Source organism: Ixodes scapularis, unplaced genomic scaffold (genome assembly GCF_016920785.2).
Source record: "Ixodes scapularis isolate PalLabHiFi unplaced genomic scaffold, ASM1692078v2 PGA_scaffold5__190_contigs__length_132052651, whole genome shotgun sequence".
NCBI lineage: Eukaryota > Metazoa > Arthropoda > Arachnida > Ixodida > Ixodidae > Ixodes > Ixodes scapularis.
This window is the reverse complement of record NW_024609880.1, coordinates 6595999-6613316: the sequence shown is the minus strand read 5'-3', so window position 1 is coordinate 6613316 and position 17318 is coordinate 6595999. Positions and strand designations below refer to the sequence as shown.

At 52.5% G+C, this 17318-nt stretch overlaps 2 protein-coding genes across 2 annotated transcripts; both read right to left on the bottom strand.

The window, feature by feature from the left end:
- Positions 1-1127: 1127 nt before the first annotated feature.
- LOC121838035 lies at positions 1128-3381 on the bottom strand. The gene has a single exon (XM_042294007.1). It carries the CDS (start codon positions 3312-3314, stop codon positions 1128-1130), a length of 2187 nt encoding a protein of 728 aa, XP_042149941.1. The 5' UTR covers positions 3315-3381.
- A 1090-nt stretch (positions 3382-4471) lies between these two features.
- Positions 4472-6112, bottom strand: LOC121838034. The gene has a single exon (XM_042294006.1). It carries the CDS (start codon positions 6110-6112, stop codon positions 4625-4627), a length of 1488 nt encoding a protein of 495 aa, XP_042149940.1. The 3' UTR covers positions 4472-4624.
- Between the last annotated feature and the right edge of the window lie 11206 nt (positions 6113-17318).

Here is a 17318-nt window from a genome sequence, read left to right as displayed (position 1 = left end):
TCCATTGCCCTGTTCCATTTTACAATCTATTATGGTTACCACAGGGCCAGGTGCATTACTCGATAATCGCATATTGAATTTGTGTCAGTTTGAATGTATAAAGAAGACAACAAGCAGTGTCTTTGAAAGTGCTTTCTTTTTTTTTTACAACAATGCCGTAACATGAAAAATAAACATGTTTGAAAGCACAGGTTGCAATACTTTCTTTAAAATTGAGCATGGACTATTAAATACCATATAACATCTTTGTCATTATCCAGGATATATCACAGAGATTATTTCACACTACACTTCACTTAATTCAGCACACTGCCATTTCGTGTGTGTTTTGTCACACATGGAAGCATGACAGATTCCATAGTAGAGGCATGTTGAGATCAACAATGATATAAGAAAACAAACAAACGAAAAACACAGGGACACAGACGAAGGAAACAGAACAAAATGCACTCTTAACTGAAGTTTATTGAAAATTTAACTTCAGTTGAGAGTGCACCTTGTCCTGTATCCCTTCGGCTGCGTCCCTGTGTTTTTTTTCGGCGCTTTTTCTGTTTGCAATTGACGAACTGGTCCAAATCTCCACTTTATTTCGATAAAAGAAAAATGGCAAACCTGGAGGCCAGTTTCAGGCGGGCGGCAAGTTGTGGCTAGAGTGCAGACCTCTTGGTTTCAAATAAAGAAAACCCGGGAGCGCCCAGGGCCGAGTCCTCGCCCACCAGTGCCAAAATACGTGAGTATGATGACGCCAGCGAGCGCACCCGAGCGCCTCCGCCCCCTGTTTGCCTGCGGGTAAAGGAAGTAATTCAATAGCTTGGTCCACACTATGAGTAAACTACGCAAATTACCTCGCCTGTTTCGCCAGCTCCGTAGCCCGCGCACGCGCCTTCGACTCCCGCATGGCACAGTAGCGTTTCCAACCTTCCGACTCCTTCCTTGGAGGCTTCCTTGGAGGCCCGAGGAAGTTGAGCCGGGAGGTTAGCTCGTTCCATGCAGAGACGAACTTTGTCGTCTCTGGACAGCGCCGGGCTCAGCTTAGTTGCGCCGCGTACCAGACAGGCCACATCCGCCTGTTTCTTGAGGAGGAGGAGGAACAAACGTCTTTATTTGCCTGCAGAGCTAGGTCAAGCCTAGCCGGTGCGGCCCACACCATCCGACGCCCCAGCGCAGGGGGCCCGAGGTCGGACCTGCCTGCGCAGTAGACGCCGGGCCTGCTGGACGACCGCTACCTGGAGGTCCAGGCTACGAGCCATCACCCCGGCTTTGATGTCCGGCGGAAGCCCACTCGACGTGGCCGCCTCCGCCGGCCGAGTTTCACAGACCCACAACACGTGCTCCGCAGTTTCCCGCGCACCACACAGCACGCACTTATCATTTGAGTACACCTCAGGCGTCACATAGCGCCCCACCACAGGAGTAAACACGCACTCCACCTGCAACTGCCGCAACAGCACGGCATCCTCCCTAACCAAATCCCCGTGGGGCAGCGGGAACACCCGCCGTTCCTCCCTCCTGGTCCTTAGCGCTTCCCCAAAGCCGCTGGGCGAATACTCCGCGGCGCCCCCGAAGGCCCGGCCAAGCAGTTCTCGGGCCCTTCGGTCAGCATCCACGTTGCCCGCTTCGTGAGCGGGGCACCACTCAATGTCCACCGCGCCCGTCGGACGCAGCAGCCTCTTGGCCACCACCCCAACGCGTCCACGCGCAAAGTTCCTTATCGCACTCATAGAGTCACTCATGACCACTTTGGTCCCTGGCAGGGAGGCCGCCAAACTAATGGCCGTCTCCTCCACCTCACAAATATTACTAGTTCTAACACTCACAGCGGAGATCACCTCCCCACTTCCCGCCTTCACAGCCACAGCCACCCCCACTACCCCTCGAAGGGCAGCGTCAACGTATACAGTACTATCTTGTCGCCCGTACAACCTGAAGAGGGCCTGCGCTCTGGCCTCCCTTCGTCCCTTATCACGCACAGGATGCATGTGCCTCGGCACAGGCCTAACCCTGACATTTTTCATCACCTCTCCCGTCAGTCCCCCGCCGTCAGACGCATCCTCCGCCAGCAGACCGACACGCCTCAAAACCTCCCTGCCAGCCGCAGCGCGCTCCAGCCTTTGAATCTGCGAAGCCCTGTGCGCCTCGACAATCTCCCCTATCGTATTGTGCACACCCAACATCTCCAGCTTCTTCGTGCTAGTGAAGGCATACAGCCCCAACGCAGATTTGTAAGCCCTGCGCACCATGGCATCCAGCTTGTTCTTCTCCCCCGCCCTCCAGCGAAGGTAGGGCGCCACGTACATGATGTGACTCAATACAAAAGCCTGAACCATCCTCATCACACCGGCCTCGCGGATACCCTTCCTCCTGCTGGTCACCCTCTGGATCATGCGCAGAGCAGACGCTACCTTACCCTGAATTTTCCCGAGCATGACCGAATTACCCGCCTTCTCCTGAACAAATAGCCCCAGAACCCGCAAAGCGTCCACCCTCGGGACGGGTCCCCCGCCGGCGATCAGCCGCATCTCATCCCATCTACAACGCCCAGCATAACACACGAGCAACTCCGACTTTTCGGGAGCACACTCCAACCCCGAACCCATCAGCGCCTCCTCAATAATCTCGATCCCTCGCTGCAGCGTACCCTGCACCACCTCCTTCCTCCGATTGGTGCACCACAGCGTAAGATCATCCGCATATATAGAGTGCGGAATCCCCTCCTCACAGAGACCGCGGGCGGCCCCCACCATCACTAAATTGAACAAGACCGGAGAGATGACGGAGCCCTGTGGGGTGCCGACACTTCCCAGCTCCCCCTCACCAACATCCAAGTCCCCCGCCAGCAGCCGAGCCGTCCGGCCCGACAGGAAGTCCTTAACGTAGTTATAGCTCCGTCTGACGAGCCCCGCATCCGCCACACCGCGAAGGATGGCAGAATGCCGGACTCTATCAAACGCGCTGCGCAAGTCCAGACCCAGAACCGCGCCCGGCCACCTCGGCTCAATCACCTCGTGGTACAACACCAACATCGCGTCCTGCGCCCCCAGGCCCTCCCTGAACCCGAACATCGAGCTCGGGAAGACCCCCTTGTCCTCCAAAAAGGATTGCCACCTCCGCAGTAACATGTGCTCCAGAACCTTCCCCACACAGGAAGTGAGCGAGATCGGCCTAAGGTTTTGGAGCCCCGGTGGCTTCCCACGCTTCGGAATAAGAACCATCTTGGCTTTCTTCCATTCCGCAGGCAGCTTCCCTTCCCTCCAGCACCTGTTGAAGAAATCAAGCAGGGCCTCCAAACACTCCTCAGACAAGTTACCAAGCATCTTATTATCCACCCGGTCCAGCCCGGGCGCCGACCTCCGATTAATCCGCAGCAAGGCAGCCCTAACCTCCCACAGCTTGAAATCCTTATCCAACTCGGCATTGTCAACCCCCGTGTACTCCGGGTGGACCTCCCTGCCGCAACTCGGAAGGAACGTATCCAACAACTGCCTTCTAAGCCCTTCCTCACCAAGCTCCCTGATAGCCCGACCGACAACCTCCCCCATTCTCCCACACTGGAAGCTCCTCGTCCTGGACTCGTCCAGCAGGTGCCGCAGCAGCTTCCACGTGTCTCCACTATGCATCTTGCCCTCCGCCCTATTGCACACATCGTCCCACTGCTGCCTGGACAGGGCCTCACTGTGCCTCCGAATATCTTCATTCAACTGCGCCACCCGCTTCCGCAGCGCACGGTTGTTCTTCCGCTCCCGCCAACGGCTCCGCAGAGAGTCCCGGGCTTCGACAAGCGCACCTAACCTGCTATCCACCAGCCCCACATCCTCCGACTCCACCACCACGGGCCGCTCAGCCGACCTGGCAGCGTCCACCAAACTCGCGGACCATTCCCCCAAATCGCTTATCTCCCCCTCCGGACCCAGCCGCCTGAAGGCATCCCAGTTCACCAACCCCTGGGGTCTGAACTCCTTCCTCCGAACCGCCAGGGGAACCGAGAGCTCCACTAAACGGTGATCGCTACCCAGATCCTCCAGCGCGTTCCGCCACCCCGCCCCGGGAGCGTCCACGAAGGCTAGGTCCGGGGTGGTATCCCTCTCAATCGCGTTCCGCGCGGGCCGCGTCGGCACCCCCGGATCCGTGACGAGGATCAGCCCCACCTCCTTCGCGTCTTGGAACAAATTCCTCCCCTTGACCGTGGTAGCCGCGTGGCCCAAGAACTCGTGCCTAGCGTTAAAGTCCCCGGAAACGACTAAGCCCCTGCCATCGGCCCAACGCGCACATCCATGCAGCAGATTCCTGAACCTCTATCTGCCGAAACGCGGATTACTGTACACGTTGCACAGACAGACCCCCAATCTACCCACTAACACCTCGGTTAACACCCTCTCGACGTTCTCGTCCCCCTTAAGCTCGTGCACTAGGACCGGAAGACTCCGCCGCACGAACGTGCAGACCCCCCTGCGGCGGCCCGCACGACCCCCACTAGACCGGTACGTGACGTAGCCGGGGAGACTCACATCCTCCTGTACCACCTCCTGAACCATTATCACATCCGGCTTAACCCCCCTACCCCTAATGTACTGCTGTAACCTGGCCCTCTTACTCCTAAAACCGTTACAGTTCCAGACCCAGATATTTAAGGTTGATGCCATTGTCCCTCTGAATTTCGCTGTAAAGTACCCTGCATCACCGTTAGCACCTTCATGATCGAATCCATTTTCTCGTTAAGCTGTTTCACCCCGTCTTCCACCAGACCGACACGACCCTCAATCTCCTCAAACCTGTCCTCAACACCCTCCCCCCTACGTCTGCGAGCCTCCACACTCCTGCGCTTGGCGGGAGGGGCGGAGTCCTCCGGTCCCGAGGGAGGAGCCGAACTGTCCAGCCGAAGAACCAAGCCCTCGACCAGTGCCTTCAGCTCCTTCACGGTCTTCACTAACTTCTTGTTCTCCCTTCTCAGCTCCACGACCTCAGCAGCTTGCCTACGATTCTCCTCACGCAACTTAGCAACCTCCCCCCGATCAGACTGCACCGCCTGGGCCCACGTGACCTGACCACTTGTGCTCCTGCTGCGACTACGTGCCGCCGGCCTCTCAGACTCGCGCGACCTCGAGCGAGACCTTCCCAGCCTAGGGTATTCTTCCGCAGAACCCCGCGGGGGAGGAGACGGCCGATCCCCGGACAGACCCCGCTCCGCTCTCTCCCACAGCCGCCTAGGAACGATGTACGGCGTACGACACCGATTCTTACACACCTTATCCCCGGTAACATGCGGACCCCCACACAAGCCACATCTGGGACTACACGCATGTCCCGGGTCCGGAGTTCCGCCACATCCCAAGCACCGTCTGACGCCGGGGGTTGGGCACACATCAGTTCGATGACCGACACGGCCACACGTCTTGCACACCTCATAGTGCTTCCTGTACAGGGAGCACCGCAACACACTCCCGCCGTAGAACACCTGATGCGGCACTACGTCACCCCCAAAGATCACCACGACCGTTGCCGAAGAGCCGATACGCTCCGTCGCTCGCACCGTCGGGTTCCTGGGCCCGATGAGAAGTCGCTCAATCTCCTCCGCCGTATGGTGCACCGGGACGCCACGGATCACCCCCTTGACGGTGTCAAAGGGAGCCGTGACGTAAGCCCGCACTTCGTAGGACCTCCCCGCCACGCAGATACACGTCACCGCAGCATACTTGACCGCCCTGGCGTCGCTCCCCGTACTGATGACCACCACATTTTGCTGCACTTTCGGGCACTGCGTATCCAACGAGGCCTCCTCCTCCGAGATCCCAGCCGCCGCCCGGATTGCGTCCGCCACGACGACGATCGACGTCTTCCTCAAATCCAGGCCACCTCGCGGCCTCACCACCACCTCGTTCTCGCCCTCCAGTCCCACTCTCGGCATCCTCCCCATGCGCTCGACCTTCTCGATGACGTTCCGGGCCACGTAGGAACTAGGCCTGGGCTCCTTCTCCACCTGAGTACCCCCGCGTGCCCGAGCGCGCATCCAGCCTGCACAAAAATCAGGGTCGACATCCTCCCCGACCATCGAGACGACCGTCGGACCGCCATTCTTGGCCACATCCACCGTAGAACCGCCGAGAGGATCCTCCATGTCGACGTGCTCGAGTTAGGCCTAGCGGCCCCACCAGGCCGGCGAACACGCAAACTCCCACAAAATCGCCAAAAATCGACACTCACTCACTGCCGATACCTCCCCGTGACCGGGAAGACTTGCTCGTTAGATTGGCACCGAAAATTCCGAGGTGTCGATGATTTGGACGCAATAAATCGATCAGCAACACGGGGCCGATGCCGCCTGTTTCTTGAGCAGTCATTAGCGCCAGTAATTTGAACTAGGCGCTCATCCGCGTCCCGCATGTTGTTCTAGCCTTTTATGCGAGTTTACTCTATCTAATATTTTCTGGGACAGCTACAAAATCAGTGGTTTATTTCAATAGAACACGTGTATTTTTTTAATTTGGCAAGTTTCTTTAAAATAGAGCCGATGTGAAGGTCCCCGCCGCAAGGGATTGGCTGCCATCACTTGACTAAAAGCAGAAAATGCTCTTCCGGTTGCCAGAGAAACGGACGCTTGCGTAGAGACTAGGTTCCAGATAGGTACCGCCGAGAAAGCGTAGGTACGGCAGGGGGACAGCGTAGCTACTTCCGATCTGCGGGGGTTGGCTCTTGACGCCTCTCAAGCAGACTTGGACGTAGTTCAACTACTCTACTCAAACTACTGTAGTTTAACTACTTTTTCGAGTAACGGTAACTTTCAATTACAACTTTATTTGGGCAGTTAGTAGTTTTATTTCACTACTTTTTTCAGGTAACTTCTACTCAAATTACTAACTACTTTCGAAATCTAGTGCTAATTTTGCTCATAACGGAAGTTTGAGCGCAGAAATGAATAAGACGCCGGCAGATGAAGTGGCGTTCCCGAACAAGGGGCCCCCTTGTTCGGGAAGGCGTCCTTGGTCCAAGGTGGCGACGGGCAGCCAAAACATAACAACGACGCGCACGAATGCAGGAAGATATATAACAACTTGGTCGGGTATTGGCCTAATCCGGTAATGCACACAGGCGTCGCGTTTCCAGCTGCAACCATGAAAGACGGTTTCACTCCGAGCGCTGTTGCTGTTTTCGTGTTGTCTGTCTTTAGTGAGTTTTGACTCAGCGGTAAGGTCCTTGAAAGGTGCCACTGGAATGACCTTGCAGCGGGGCGCCTGTTCCAACGGTCGCCTCGTCGTCAGCGCATACGTCTCTGCCAAGGCCGGACTCCCCCACACACAAACCAAGGCACGGATAATCCGTTCACGGGAGCACGTTCGCGCTTCCAGCTGCAACTGTACGAGCGACGATGCTTGTTCATGTAATCCTTCGCGTCCTTCCGAGTCCCGACCTTCCATGCCTGGGACATTTCCTCTTTGTTAAAAACGATTTACTTGTCAGGCGTGTCAGGCCAATACCACCTAGAACACAAGGCCTGCGCGTTTCCTCCTCTAAACGTCATCACTAGTAGATCCCCTCAGCGCCCCCTAGCTAGCCCGGATGAGCGACATCGTCTGCTACATCGTCTGCTCCATCGCCTGCTTCAGTGGTTTGTGTAACAGATAATGAAACAGATGCTCACGCCGAGTGTCTCTTGCAAATATCATACGATGAAGTTAGACGTTCACGTGGAGCGTCAAATGCATGAGCGAAATTGCCTTACTGCTGCGCGAAGGGCTGAAAAGCCCTTCGTTGGACGCTGGACGCTGACACTGGACGCCATTTTCGAGGGCGCTGTTTATACCTCGGGCAGCTGCTTCGAAGCGTTCTACCGCAGAACGAGCGCGCGCGCTAGAAATGCGCGTCCCAAAGCAAGGAGCGCGTGCTAGCTCGCGCTCTTGGCCGAGGGAGCGTTCGCGTGCACGTCGCAAATGCACTTGGAAGCTCGCTATCAGCTCGCGCTCAGCAGTCACGCACACAGCTGCGGCCGCAAATGAATGCGACGTAGTTGCGACGCGGCCCCTACTCTCGTCAAGCTTCGGGGTGTTTGCCGCTTGGGGCGGGTCGGGGATCTACTAACGAAACGTCATGCGCAGGCCTTGTCTTCTAGGTGGTATTGGTCAGGCGCGTCAGAATATTGTAGTCGCCATCGAGGATTCCGAGTTACCCTTGGGAGATCCTTTTGTTGGACCCGGCGTCAGCGGTCATCTTCTGTTAAACCAAAACAATTTTTTTTTTCAGCAGCGTAGCACTAGCACTACAACGAGATGCGCAATCGTCCGGATGATCTCATCGTCGTGGCGCGAGACTTGAACCAAATACTTTACTAGGGGGAATACATTCCACTCCTCTCAAATACAATAGCTTCGGCGCGGACAGGTTTTCTGGGCTTGGCGAGAGCCATCTATCGTCGTGGCGGTCTCGGCTACCGGGCGGCAAATATACTTCGTTTCACCTTATGTGCGAGCGAAGGCAAAGCTGGAAGCGCGAGCACGAAAGCTCCCCGCGTTCAGGCTTTGCTCGAGCGCGCGAGCTGGGCAGAAACGCAAAAAGCGCTGCTCTCGCGCTTTTAGCTTTGCCTTCGCTCGCAGATAAGGTGAACCGAAGTATAGCTCAGTGCTGCTCCAAATACTTTGCTGCGCTGTGCCGCCGTAATCTTCCCAAGGGTTGCACGTTGCACGTGCCTCGTGCATCGACGCACCTCGCGGAGACAACACCGCCGCGGCCGCCGCGAACATCCACGTGCACGTGCGCGTGGACTGACGCGGACCTCCACACCGTCAGCGGCGCTGTAGGCGTTCTGTCTAATGCAAATGAGCAGAGTGGAATGTATTCCCCCTAGTAAAGTATTTGCTTGAACCCTTGAAAGTATGGTACACTCGCTCAGCGTACTCTCAGAACGTCGTCGGAATAAAGAGAAGCGAGTCATAACAATCTCAACTTGGCGAAGACAAAAGAAAAAGATAGCAAAGTTTGTTATTCAAGATCCTCCCTACCCGAGGGAAACCTCATGTTTCGCCATAAACACCTAAGATGCCGACACTCGCCTACCCGACCCTGCACAGCCTGTTTCTCAAATTCAACGGTGCCGTTCCATTCAGCGCGTCGGTGGAACGTCTGTCTAGCTTGGCTGAGGACGTCTTTAATAGGAAAAGGGGAAAACTCTCCTATCAAGAACTTTGAAAGTCAATTGCTTCTGCGAGCGAATAAACTATTTTCGTAAAAAGGCAAGCCATAAATAGACTACATTTATTTTAGGCTCGCAGGGTTTTTCATTGATCAAACCAGCTGTTTATTTTGCTACCACAAAAATATAAAAAAGTAACTTCGAAAGTAACTTCAAAGTAACTCGCTACTTTTTTACAGTAGTTAGTAGTTCACTCAATTACTATTACAAATGCGTAATTTCTACTCTACTCCAATTACTTTAGGCGTCGATACTCAGTAACTTAACTACCTTTTTTGAGTAATTTGTACATGTCTGCTCTCAAGTGAGTGACAGACGCCAATCTTGCAATGTCGTCACGGCGTCAAAGAAGGCGGTTTCGCGGTGTGCGCCGTTGCTTGGTTACGCGTCTCCTGCCGCTACATCACTTCTGTTTCTAGTTTCTCGAAAGTCCAACGCTGGACTTTCGAGAAACGGGTCCCGTTGAAGAAGAGCGGGCAGTCCCTGACCGGATGTCGATCTCGACGCGCACGACGACGACAGGTCGCTGGTTCGGCCCGTCGCCGACTGGGGTAGTGGGGCTGCCGCGCGGCCGTGGTCCATAAACGCCGCTGAACCGCCGAGGCCAGGAGACAGCAGCTCCCGAACGGCGCGAAGCCCCGTACTGGCTGGGGATCCTCTTCGTGGATGCGGGGACATACTGCGGTCGAATGACCACTTGGTCTCCGACCGCTTGTGACGACGATCGCACCGCGCTTTTGCGGTGACGTTTGGACACGTGAGCGTAGGTGGCAATAACTGACCGATGGCCGTTATGCTACCCTTTCCCTCGGATGCCGTAGTTCGGGGGATTCCCCTACGGGTTGATCCGGGAGCGAACGCTGAGGTGACCTTCTATCTAGGTCACTTGCCAGTAAAACAATGATGTCTGGCGCGTTCGCGAAGGCAGCAGGTGCATTGTGCTTTGCACTTCCCTTAATGTGACATTTCGCCACTTACTGGGGCTGCCTCTACGAAAACTTCGGATATTAGCTTTTCCGAGTTCGCAGATTGTAGCGAGACGCCTGTTGTTCATCGTCGGCGTTGTCTCGCGTTTTGCGTGCATATTGCTGCGGGGGCTGCGTTTGTTCGTCCCCTTCTTCTTCCCTTTCGTTGTAGGGTTTGAGATCGCAGACATGCACAGGCCCGCTGATTTTTCTTGAGTCCTTCTCAGTCAGCTTGCACACGAGTGTTGAAAATACTTCGTGCACTCGGTACGGGCCCAACCACTTTGATGCCAGTGAAGCAGAAAAGCCTTTGCTGGCGTCGCTCAGAACATGGTTTCGTCTGAGCACGAGATCGCCTACTTTGTAGCGGAGATTCCGGCGAGAGCGGTCGTACTGAGCTTTTTGTTTAGCTCGTGCTTCCCCGAGATTGCGAAGGGCCTCCGAGAAAGCTTTCGTCATACGGGTTTGTAGCGTGCGCGCGTGTTCAGTCTGTTTCGACTGTGCGTCGCTCACCCCAGCGTTTGCCCTCAGGACGCGGTCCATTGGATTCGGCAATTCTCTTCCAAATGTGAGGAAGGCGGGGGTGAAGCCTGTCGAACGATTGACAGTGGAACGGAGAGCGAACCCAATCTCGGGAATGTATGCGTCCCAGTCGCGGTGCTTTTCGGCAAATGCTGCCAGCATGGGTGTGATGTTTCTGTTACATCGCACCGTGATGTTCGCCTGTGGGTGGTAGGGGGTGGTTGTTCTGTGCTTGATGCCCAGCGCTTTGCAAGCGTCCATAAATACCTTCCCGACGAAGTAGCTTGCTCTATCTGTTAGAAGAGCTTCAGCGAACCCGAATCGGGTGAACACCTCCATGAGCTTTTCAGTGATTGCTCGGGCCGTCAGCTTTCGTAGTGGGAAAGGTTCTACCCATTTGCTGAAGTGGTCAGTGACAACCAATAGATACTGGTGTCCTTTGGGGCTCCTTGGTAAAGGTCCGACCACGTTGCAAGCCGCCAAAGACCATGGTTCTTAGTTGTAGATCGGCTGCATTAGGCCCGGAGTTTTGCCGCCTCTTGGTTTGAAGCTTTGGCAAGTGTGGCACTTGCGGGCGTAGCGGAATGCGTCCCTTTTCATGCCCGGCCAGGTTCCGATGTGGCATAACTTTGTGTAAGTCTTGGAGCCGCTCGGATGTCCGGCCAAGTGCGAGTCGTGATAGTAACGCATTACTGCGCACCTCAGACTTTTTGGCACTACCACCTTGAACACATTATCTGTGTCCTTCTCAGTGGGATATACTTCAGCAGGAGCCAGTCGGCGTTCAGCAGATATTGATCCAGGGTGTCAGTACCAGTACCAGATACATCCCGACACTCGGCGTTCACTGCAATACCAGCAGTCGTACGCCCGGCGGACGCGCCGCCCGACTCCACAGAGTCCGACTCACTCGAGAGTCCGTCGATCACCTTTCGACAAAACGGATCATTCTGCTGAGCTTTCAGTAGCTCTTCTTTGCTGGACACGATCCCCACTGCGCTCACTGCGTCTACGTGGTTCACATCTTCGTCCAAGGAGGTCTGTGGTGTTGCCTCCATTTTGGACTGATTTTCGGCTTCGCGTGGCTTGGAGTTTGCCATTGGCTCGGCCTGGGTCCTCGTGGAAAGATTTACGCAGTCTACGGGGGCTCGCGACAGTGCGTCCGCCACCACGTTTGTGCTGCCTTTCCTCTACCGCACGACATAGTCGTATTTCTGCAGTAGCAAGGCTCATCTTGCTAACCGTCCTGCGGGTTCGCGAAGTCTGGACAGCCATATTAGGTTCTGGTGATCTGTTTCGATCGTGAACGTGGTCCCGTCGACATAAATGTCGAAGCGTTTCAGGGTAAATACAATGGCCAAGCACTCTTGTTCACATGTGCTGTAGTTCACCTCAGCGGGTGTCAGCGAGCGGCTAGCAAATGCTACCGGACCAAGCACTCCCTCGTGCTCTTGGAGCAGGACCGCTCCCAAACCCAGTTTGCTCCCGTCCGTTTGGGTCACGAAAGGCTTGTTCAAGGCGGGCAGCTTTAGTTCAGCTGTGACCTCGAGCGTTTTAGAGGTGCAGCGATTTTTGTGTATTTTTGAAAGGTATTTTTGAAAGAAACCTGGAATAAACTATTCTATTCTATTCTATTCTATCTCACGGTCTTTCTCAGTAGCCGTGTCAGTGGCGCTTGAAGTGATGCGCAGTTTGGGATGAATTGGCGGTAAACATTTACCATTCCCACATAGCGACGGAGCGCGTTTACGTCTGTTGGCGCCGGAAACTCCCGGATAGACTTCAGCTTCTCGGGGTTCGGCGTGATGCGCCCGGAATCGAGCGTGAACCCAAGCAAGTTGATTCGGGTTTCGGCTATTTGGGCCTTTTCTGGGTTTAAAGTGATACCCGCAGCCTTCAGCCTGTCGAACACATCTTTCAGATCTCGTTGATGATCTTCGAAGGTGTTGGAGTACACGACAATGTCGTCGAAATAGGCCATTGCATGTTTCCATTTGGCTTCTGCCAGTACTCGGCCAATCAAGCGTTGAAACGTCATTGGCGCTCCGCACAGACCAAAGGGCATTCTTGTGAATTTGAAAAGCCCGCGGTGACACACAAAGGCTGTTTTTGCCTCGTCACCTGGCTCCATTTGAACTTGGAGGTAGCCTCGGCTAGCGTCCAGGGTTGTGAAATACCGTGCGCTGCCGAGGTTGGAAAGGATCGAGTCAATGCTCGGAAGGGGATATGCGCCTTTCCGCGTTACGTCATTTAGACGGCGGTAGTCTACGCAGAGCCGTGAGCTGCCCTCCTTTTTTGGGACCAGCACAACGGGAAATCCCCAGGGACTGTTTCACCGCCGGACAACTCCGGTCTCGATCATTTTGTCCAAAGCGACGTCGATGGCTTTTCGTTTAGCCAGACTGACGGGTCGTGCGTTTTGCCTCCGAGGAAGCGTATCGCCCGTGTCGATCCTGTGCCGCACTTCGTTTGTGCAGCCGGGACGCTCTGTGAACATGGCGTCATGGCGCCGCAATAATGTCGACAAACGGGCTTTTTCTTGCCCTGACCCGCAGCAGGACTCAGTCAGCAGGGGGTGGGTGACCTCCGACGCTACGGCGCTTGTTTGCAAACGCGTCGGGGTACCTGTTGAGGGGTTGATACCCGGTTTTTGTGATTCTGTTGCCTTGTTTTCGCAGCTGCTGTCTGCCCCATTAAGAGGGGGCGCACCTCAGAGCCCCATAGAGAATACATGAGGTTTTTCACCAAATTAAAAAAATTCTCACATAATAACGGCTGCGCGGATCTTCTTGAAAATTTCGGCTTTAAAGACATTGAGTCATTATCGAGACACTAAGCGCAACAAATGTTTCATCATAAATTTAATTATATTCTTTAAAAAATCATGAAAATGGTCAAAACCGGCTAATTCGGCACTCTTGCGTTCGGAGCGAATTTACAAAATTATCTAAATTCAAACATAAGAAGTATTGCGCTTAATGTCTTCTAATATTATTACGGAATCGAATAATATTCAAATTATTCATGTAAGTCGATTTGTTCCGTAACTACAGCAAATATAAAGAACCAAGGTGTCGGTGCTTGTTTTCGTCGTTTTTAAGGTACCTCTCTCTCCCGTGCGGTGGCGCTCGCTGTCTACGAAATGCGAAATCGTCCGTTCGAAGGTCGGCCGGATCGGCACTGTGCGAGGTGTTCTTCCGCGGCCGTATTCCGCGCCCGTATCCTGTTTCATTCTGCTCGCCGAGGCGTCAGTGTGCGTGTCTTGCTTTCCTGGTTCTCGCTGGGTAGGTCTCCGTGTTTTCGCAAGTGGCAAATTCACCTTGGAGCTATGGGTCGAAGACAACCGTCCTGTGGCAAGCGGACCGCGAGGTGTTCCACAACCTCGCGGTCCGTCAACGCGTTGTGCTTGTTTCTACTTTTTTTTTTCTTTTAAAAACGGGCTTTTTTTTTTTTGACGCAAAGTTTTATTTTATTGTTATCCTTCACACAAACGCCCTTCGGCCTTGGGGTCGTGGAAATCGGGGATGTAGCGTGCACAGAGTAGATCGTTGTTTTCCTCCCTTTTATTTTTCACGGACGTCCTGTGACCTCCGTACGGTTCGTGGTCACCGCAATCAAACGCGGGGAAAAACGGGTCGCCTGCTCTGTAGTCAAGGTATTCCTAGGGGAGGGTGATAACTCGCTGTTCTTCTGGAAATTCACATATCACCCAAAACGGTGACATGGGTAATGATTACGGTATGTTTTTTCCGGTGTCTATTTTTGAGCGAAAATCGGTGCATGTTTTTCGGTGCTTATTTTTTAATCACCAGTGTATTATGGGTTGAACGTCTTGTGATGACGCTAAAAAGCGTTGATAACCAAATAAAAATGCGATTGGACAAGAACATTTCAAATTTCCAATTCTATTCACATATTCATTACGCTCTTCTCGTGGGAGCATCTATCCTGACGAAAAATGCCTAAGTCACTGAGCTGTGAACGGATACTCAGTGTACAATCTTTCGGCTTAGAGAGGTATTGCGCACGCTCGAACGCGCTTCACAGCCCAGTAGACGAAGTTGGTGGCACCCAGAAGGCGAGTTTTTGAATGGTCTGTAGTAGGCAAAAGAAACAAATAACAATCAACGCATATCAGCTCTTCAAGCGAAGAGGCGCGTTTCTAAGGTCAATGGTTCCGGACGGCACTAATGTTGTTGGCGTTGTCGTAAGATGACGTCAGTTCATACGTGACTGACGTCATCTTACGTGATCACGTGACACAAACACATCATCTTATATGATCTTGTTACACGAAATGACGTCATCTTACGTGATCACGCTGCACGAAATGACGCCATCTTACGTGACTACGTAACACGTCATCTTGTAAGTCAACCTCTCCCCACAGCAGCGCGCTCCGCGCTTTCCAGGCCCGTGCAGTGCTGTAGTCGAAAGCAAGCTCCCTATGGCAAGCGAAAGCTTCTAAAGTCTCACATTGAGAATACTCGCAAGCGACCGTCTGTGGAAGCTTCGCACGTTGAGGTTTTTGTTGAGATCGAGCCATCGTGTTCCATTAACTATAGTTGAAGTTATCATTCAATAAAGCCCTAAAACATATGAATGTAGTTGGTGTAGACATCAAGATCTAATCAAAAATGCGGTTTGACGTCGTTTAATTAACGTGTATATACAAGTGTAGAAAAAAAATGAGTTATTTGTGCATAGATGTTTAAAAAAGTGTTTATTATTCGACATAAGACTTTGGGAGAAGGATGTGTTCAGATTTTTCTTCATGAGCGCAAATATACCTGACGCAATAAATAGTGACGATTTCATCATCCCAGTGGTGAGCAGGTGATTTCTTGCTCGAAACAATGATGCCATTTCATAAACCAAGTTCTGTGACATATGCTTTTCCAATCTCTGGTCACTATTTTGTAAACCTTTCAGTCCAAACGAGTATACTTCTGTTTGTTTTTGTTAGCTTAGGAGGGGGTCACAGAGCCTATCTTTTTGTCTTCCTCTAGGACAGACGTGCAGAGTTATACCGCAACACGCGTCTGTGGAGCACACAGAGCTATCGCTCTCCTGTTGGCGGTACAGTAGCAGACGACACAACGCAGCTCCGTAGTCTATCGAGGGCACGGCTAGCCGCGGCCCGTAGCGCGACCGTTCAGACTAGAAAATGGTTTTGAAGAACCGAGAAATGGTATCTTGTGTACAATAATCACATGTCGTTAGTATACTAGTATTCTACTTGCTAAGCCAAATAGATATTTGCAGCTTGTGAGAATATGTTTGCGTGACGATTTACCGTTCACACTCCTGACGGATGTTAGCGAATCCTTCATGTTCGTGGCTCGCAGTTATCGGTACCCCCTCGGAGTGACTTCACCATATATATTTTTTTCTTGCTTGCAGGACATCATAAAAATCACAAACACGCGAGAAAAAAAAATCTTATGAGTACGCGTGATTTTGAGCTTCGCAGCTCTAAAGATGCCCGGTAAATGTCGTCCAGCTTGGGAAGAAACTAATCCTTTTTGTTGGAGTTTGACTATCGTATGCGGGCAGATCGTTTCCGGTCTGTTTTGTCTATACTCCGTTTAACCGTAATTTGGCAACCCTCAGTCAGAGCCGCTGTGAGGGAATCACAGTCGCGGAGCAAAGCACGTGACAGCTACTTTTAGGAGCAGTACTATGGCGCCTGCAGCGCATCTCCGACTGGTGTGTTTAGCGTCTTATGCCGGCCATACATCAAAAGTGGTCCCGAAGTGCAACAAATGACGTCACAGAAGACGGAGTGTCACGCTGTTGCATCTCGCGATCCTGGCAATTCATCGTAGAAATGCTTGCGAAAACCACGAGGGAACACGAGTGTCGCTGTCGTCATGGCGTCCCAACGAAAAGCAATTATACAATTTCGACGTTTTTGTAATTCGGTAATTTACTGTATACAATTTTTAAGAAAATAAAGACATCATAACCAAATAGGAACTTCCGTGCTAAAACATGCAGTGCGAAGTGAAGACAACTACTATCTTTTTTTTCTTGATGTCCACAAAAAAAAGGCTATGCAGCATCGATCCTACCGTTTTTTTTTTTTTTTTTTTTTTTCGCACATTATGTGATGGCCTCTAACACGAAAGTACCGACGTAAAAGCGCTGTATAGACGATATAAAAACAAAAATTTAAGTGAATCGAGCTTTGTAGTAGAACGGAAAAAATAAAAATAATTAACGACTTTTTACGGTAAACACTTCACCTCTAAGTAGAACTTCAAAAAAGTGACGGTTACGCGCTTTCATGCCCATTTCAACAAAGTTTTGAGAACGATGTATTGCATCTTGTGAATAGACATGTGGAGCAGCATGTTTATGTTAGAGGCATTGTGTGTAATCGCTGCGCAGTACCTGCCAAAAGAAGATATTATTTGGGCACAGTCTCAACCGTTTCCGTCTGTGTGTGCTACGAATACAGCAACTCATTTCGTAGAAGTGATGAGGAAATGGCGTGCCCTTGATGATACGATTGTGATTATAAAATAAAATTTTTAATCAGCCAATAATTGCGACCTGTCCGGTCGCCTGGAACCCCGACAACAACTATCGTTCTCTGGAAAGTTCATTCTAATATTTACACGTTTTGTGGAGTTCATCGAGCGAATAAG

What these genes read in the sequence shown, in the direction of transcription:
- LOC121838035 (XM_042294007.1), bottom strand. Translation starts at nt 3,314, where the DNA reads ATGCTTGGTAACTTGTCTGAGGAGTGTTTGGAGGCCCTGCTTGATTTC.
- LOC121838034 (XM_042294006.1), bottom strand. Translation starts at nt 6,112, where the DNA reads ATGGAGGATCCTCTCGGCGGTTCTACGGTGGATGTGGCCAAGAATGGC.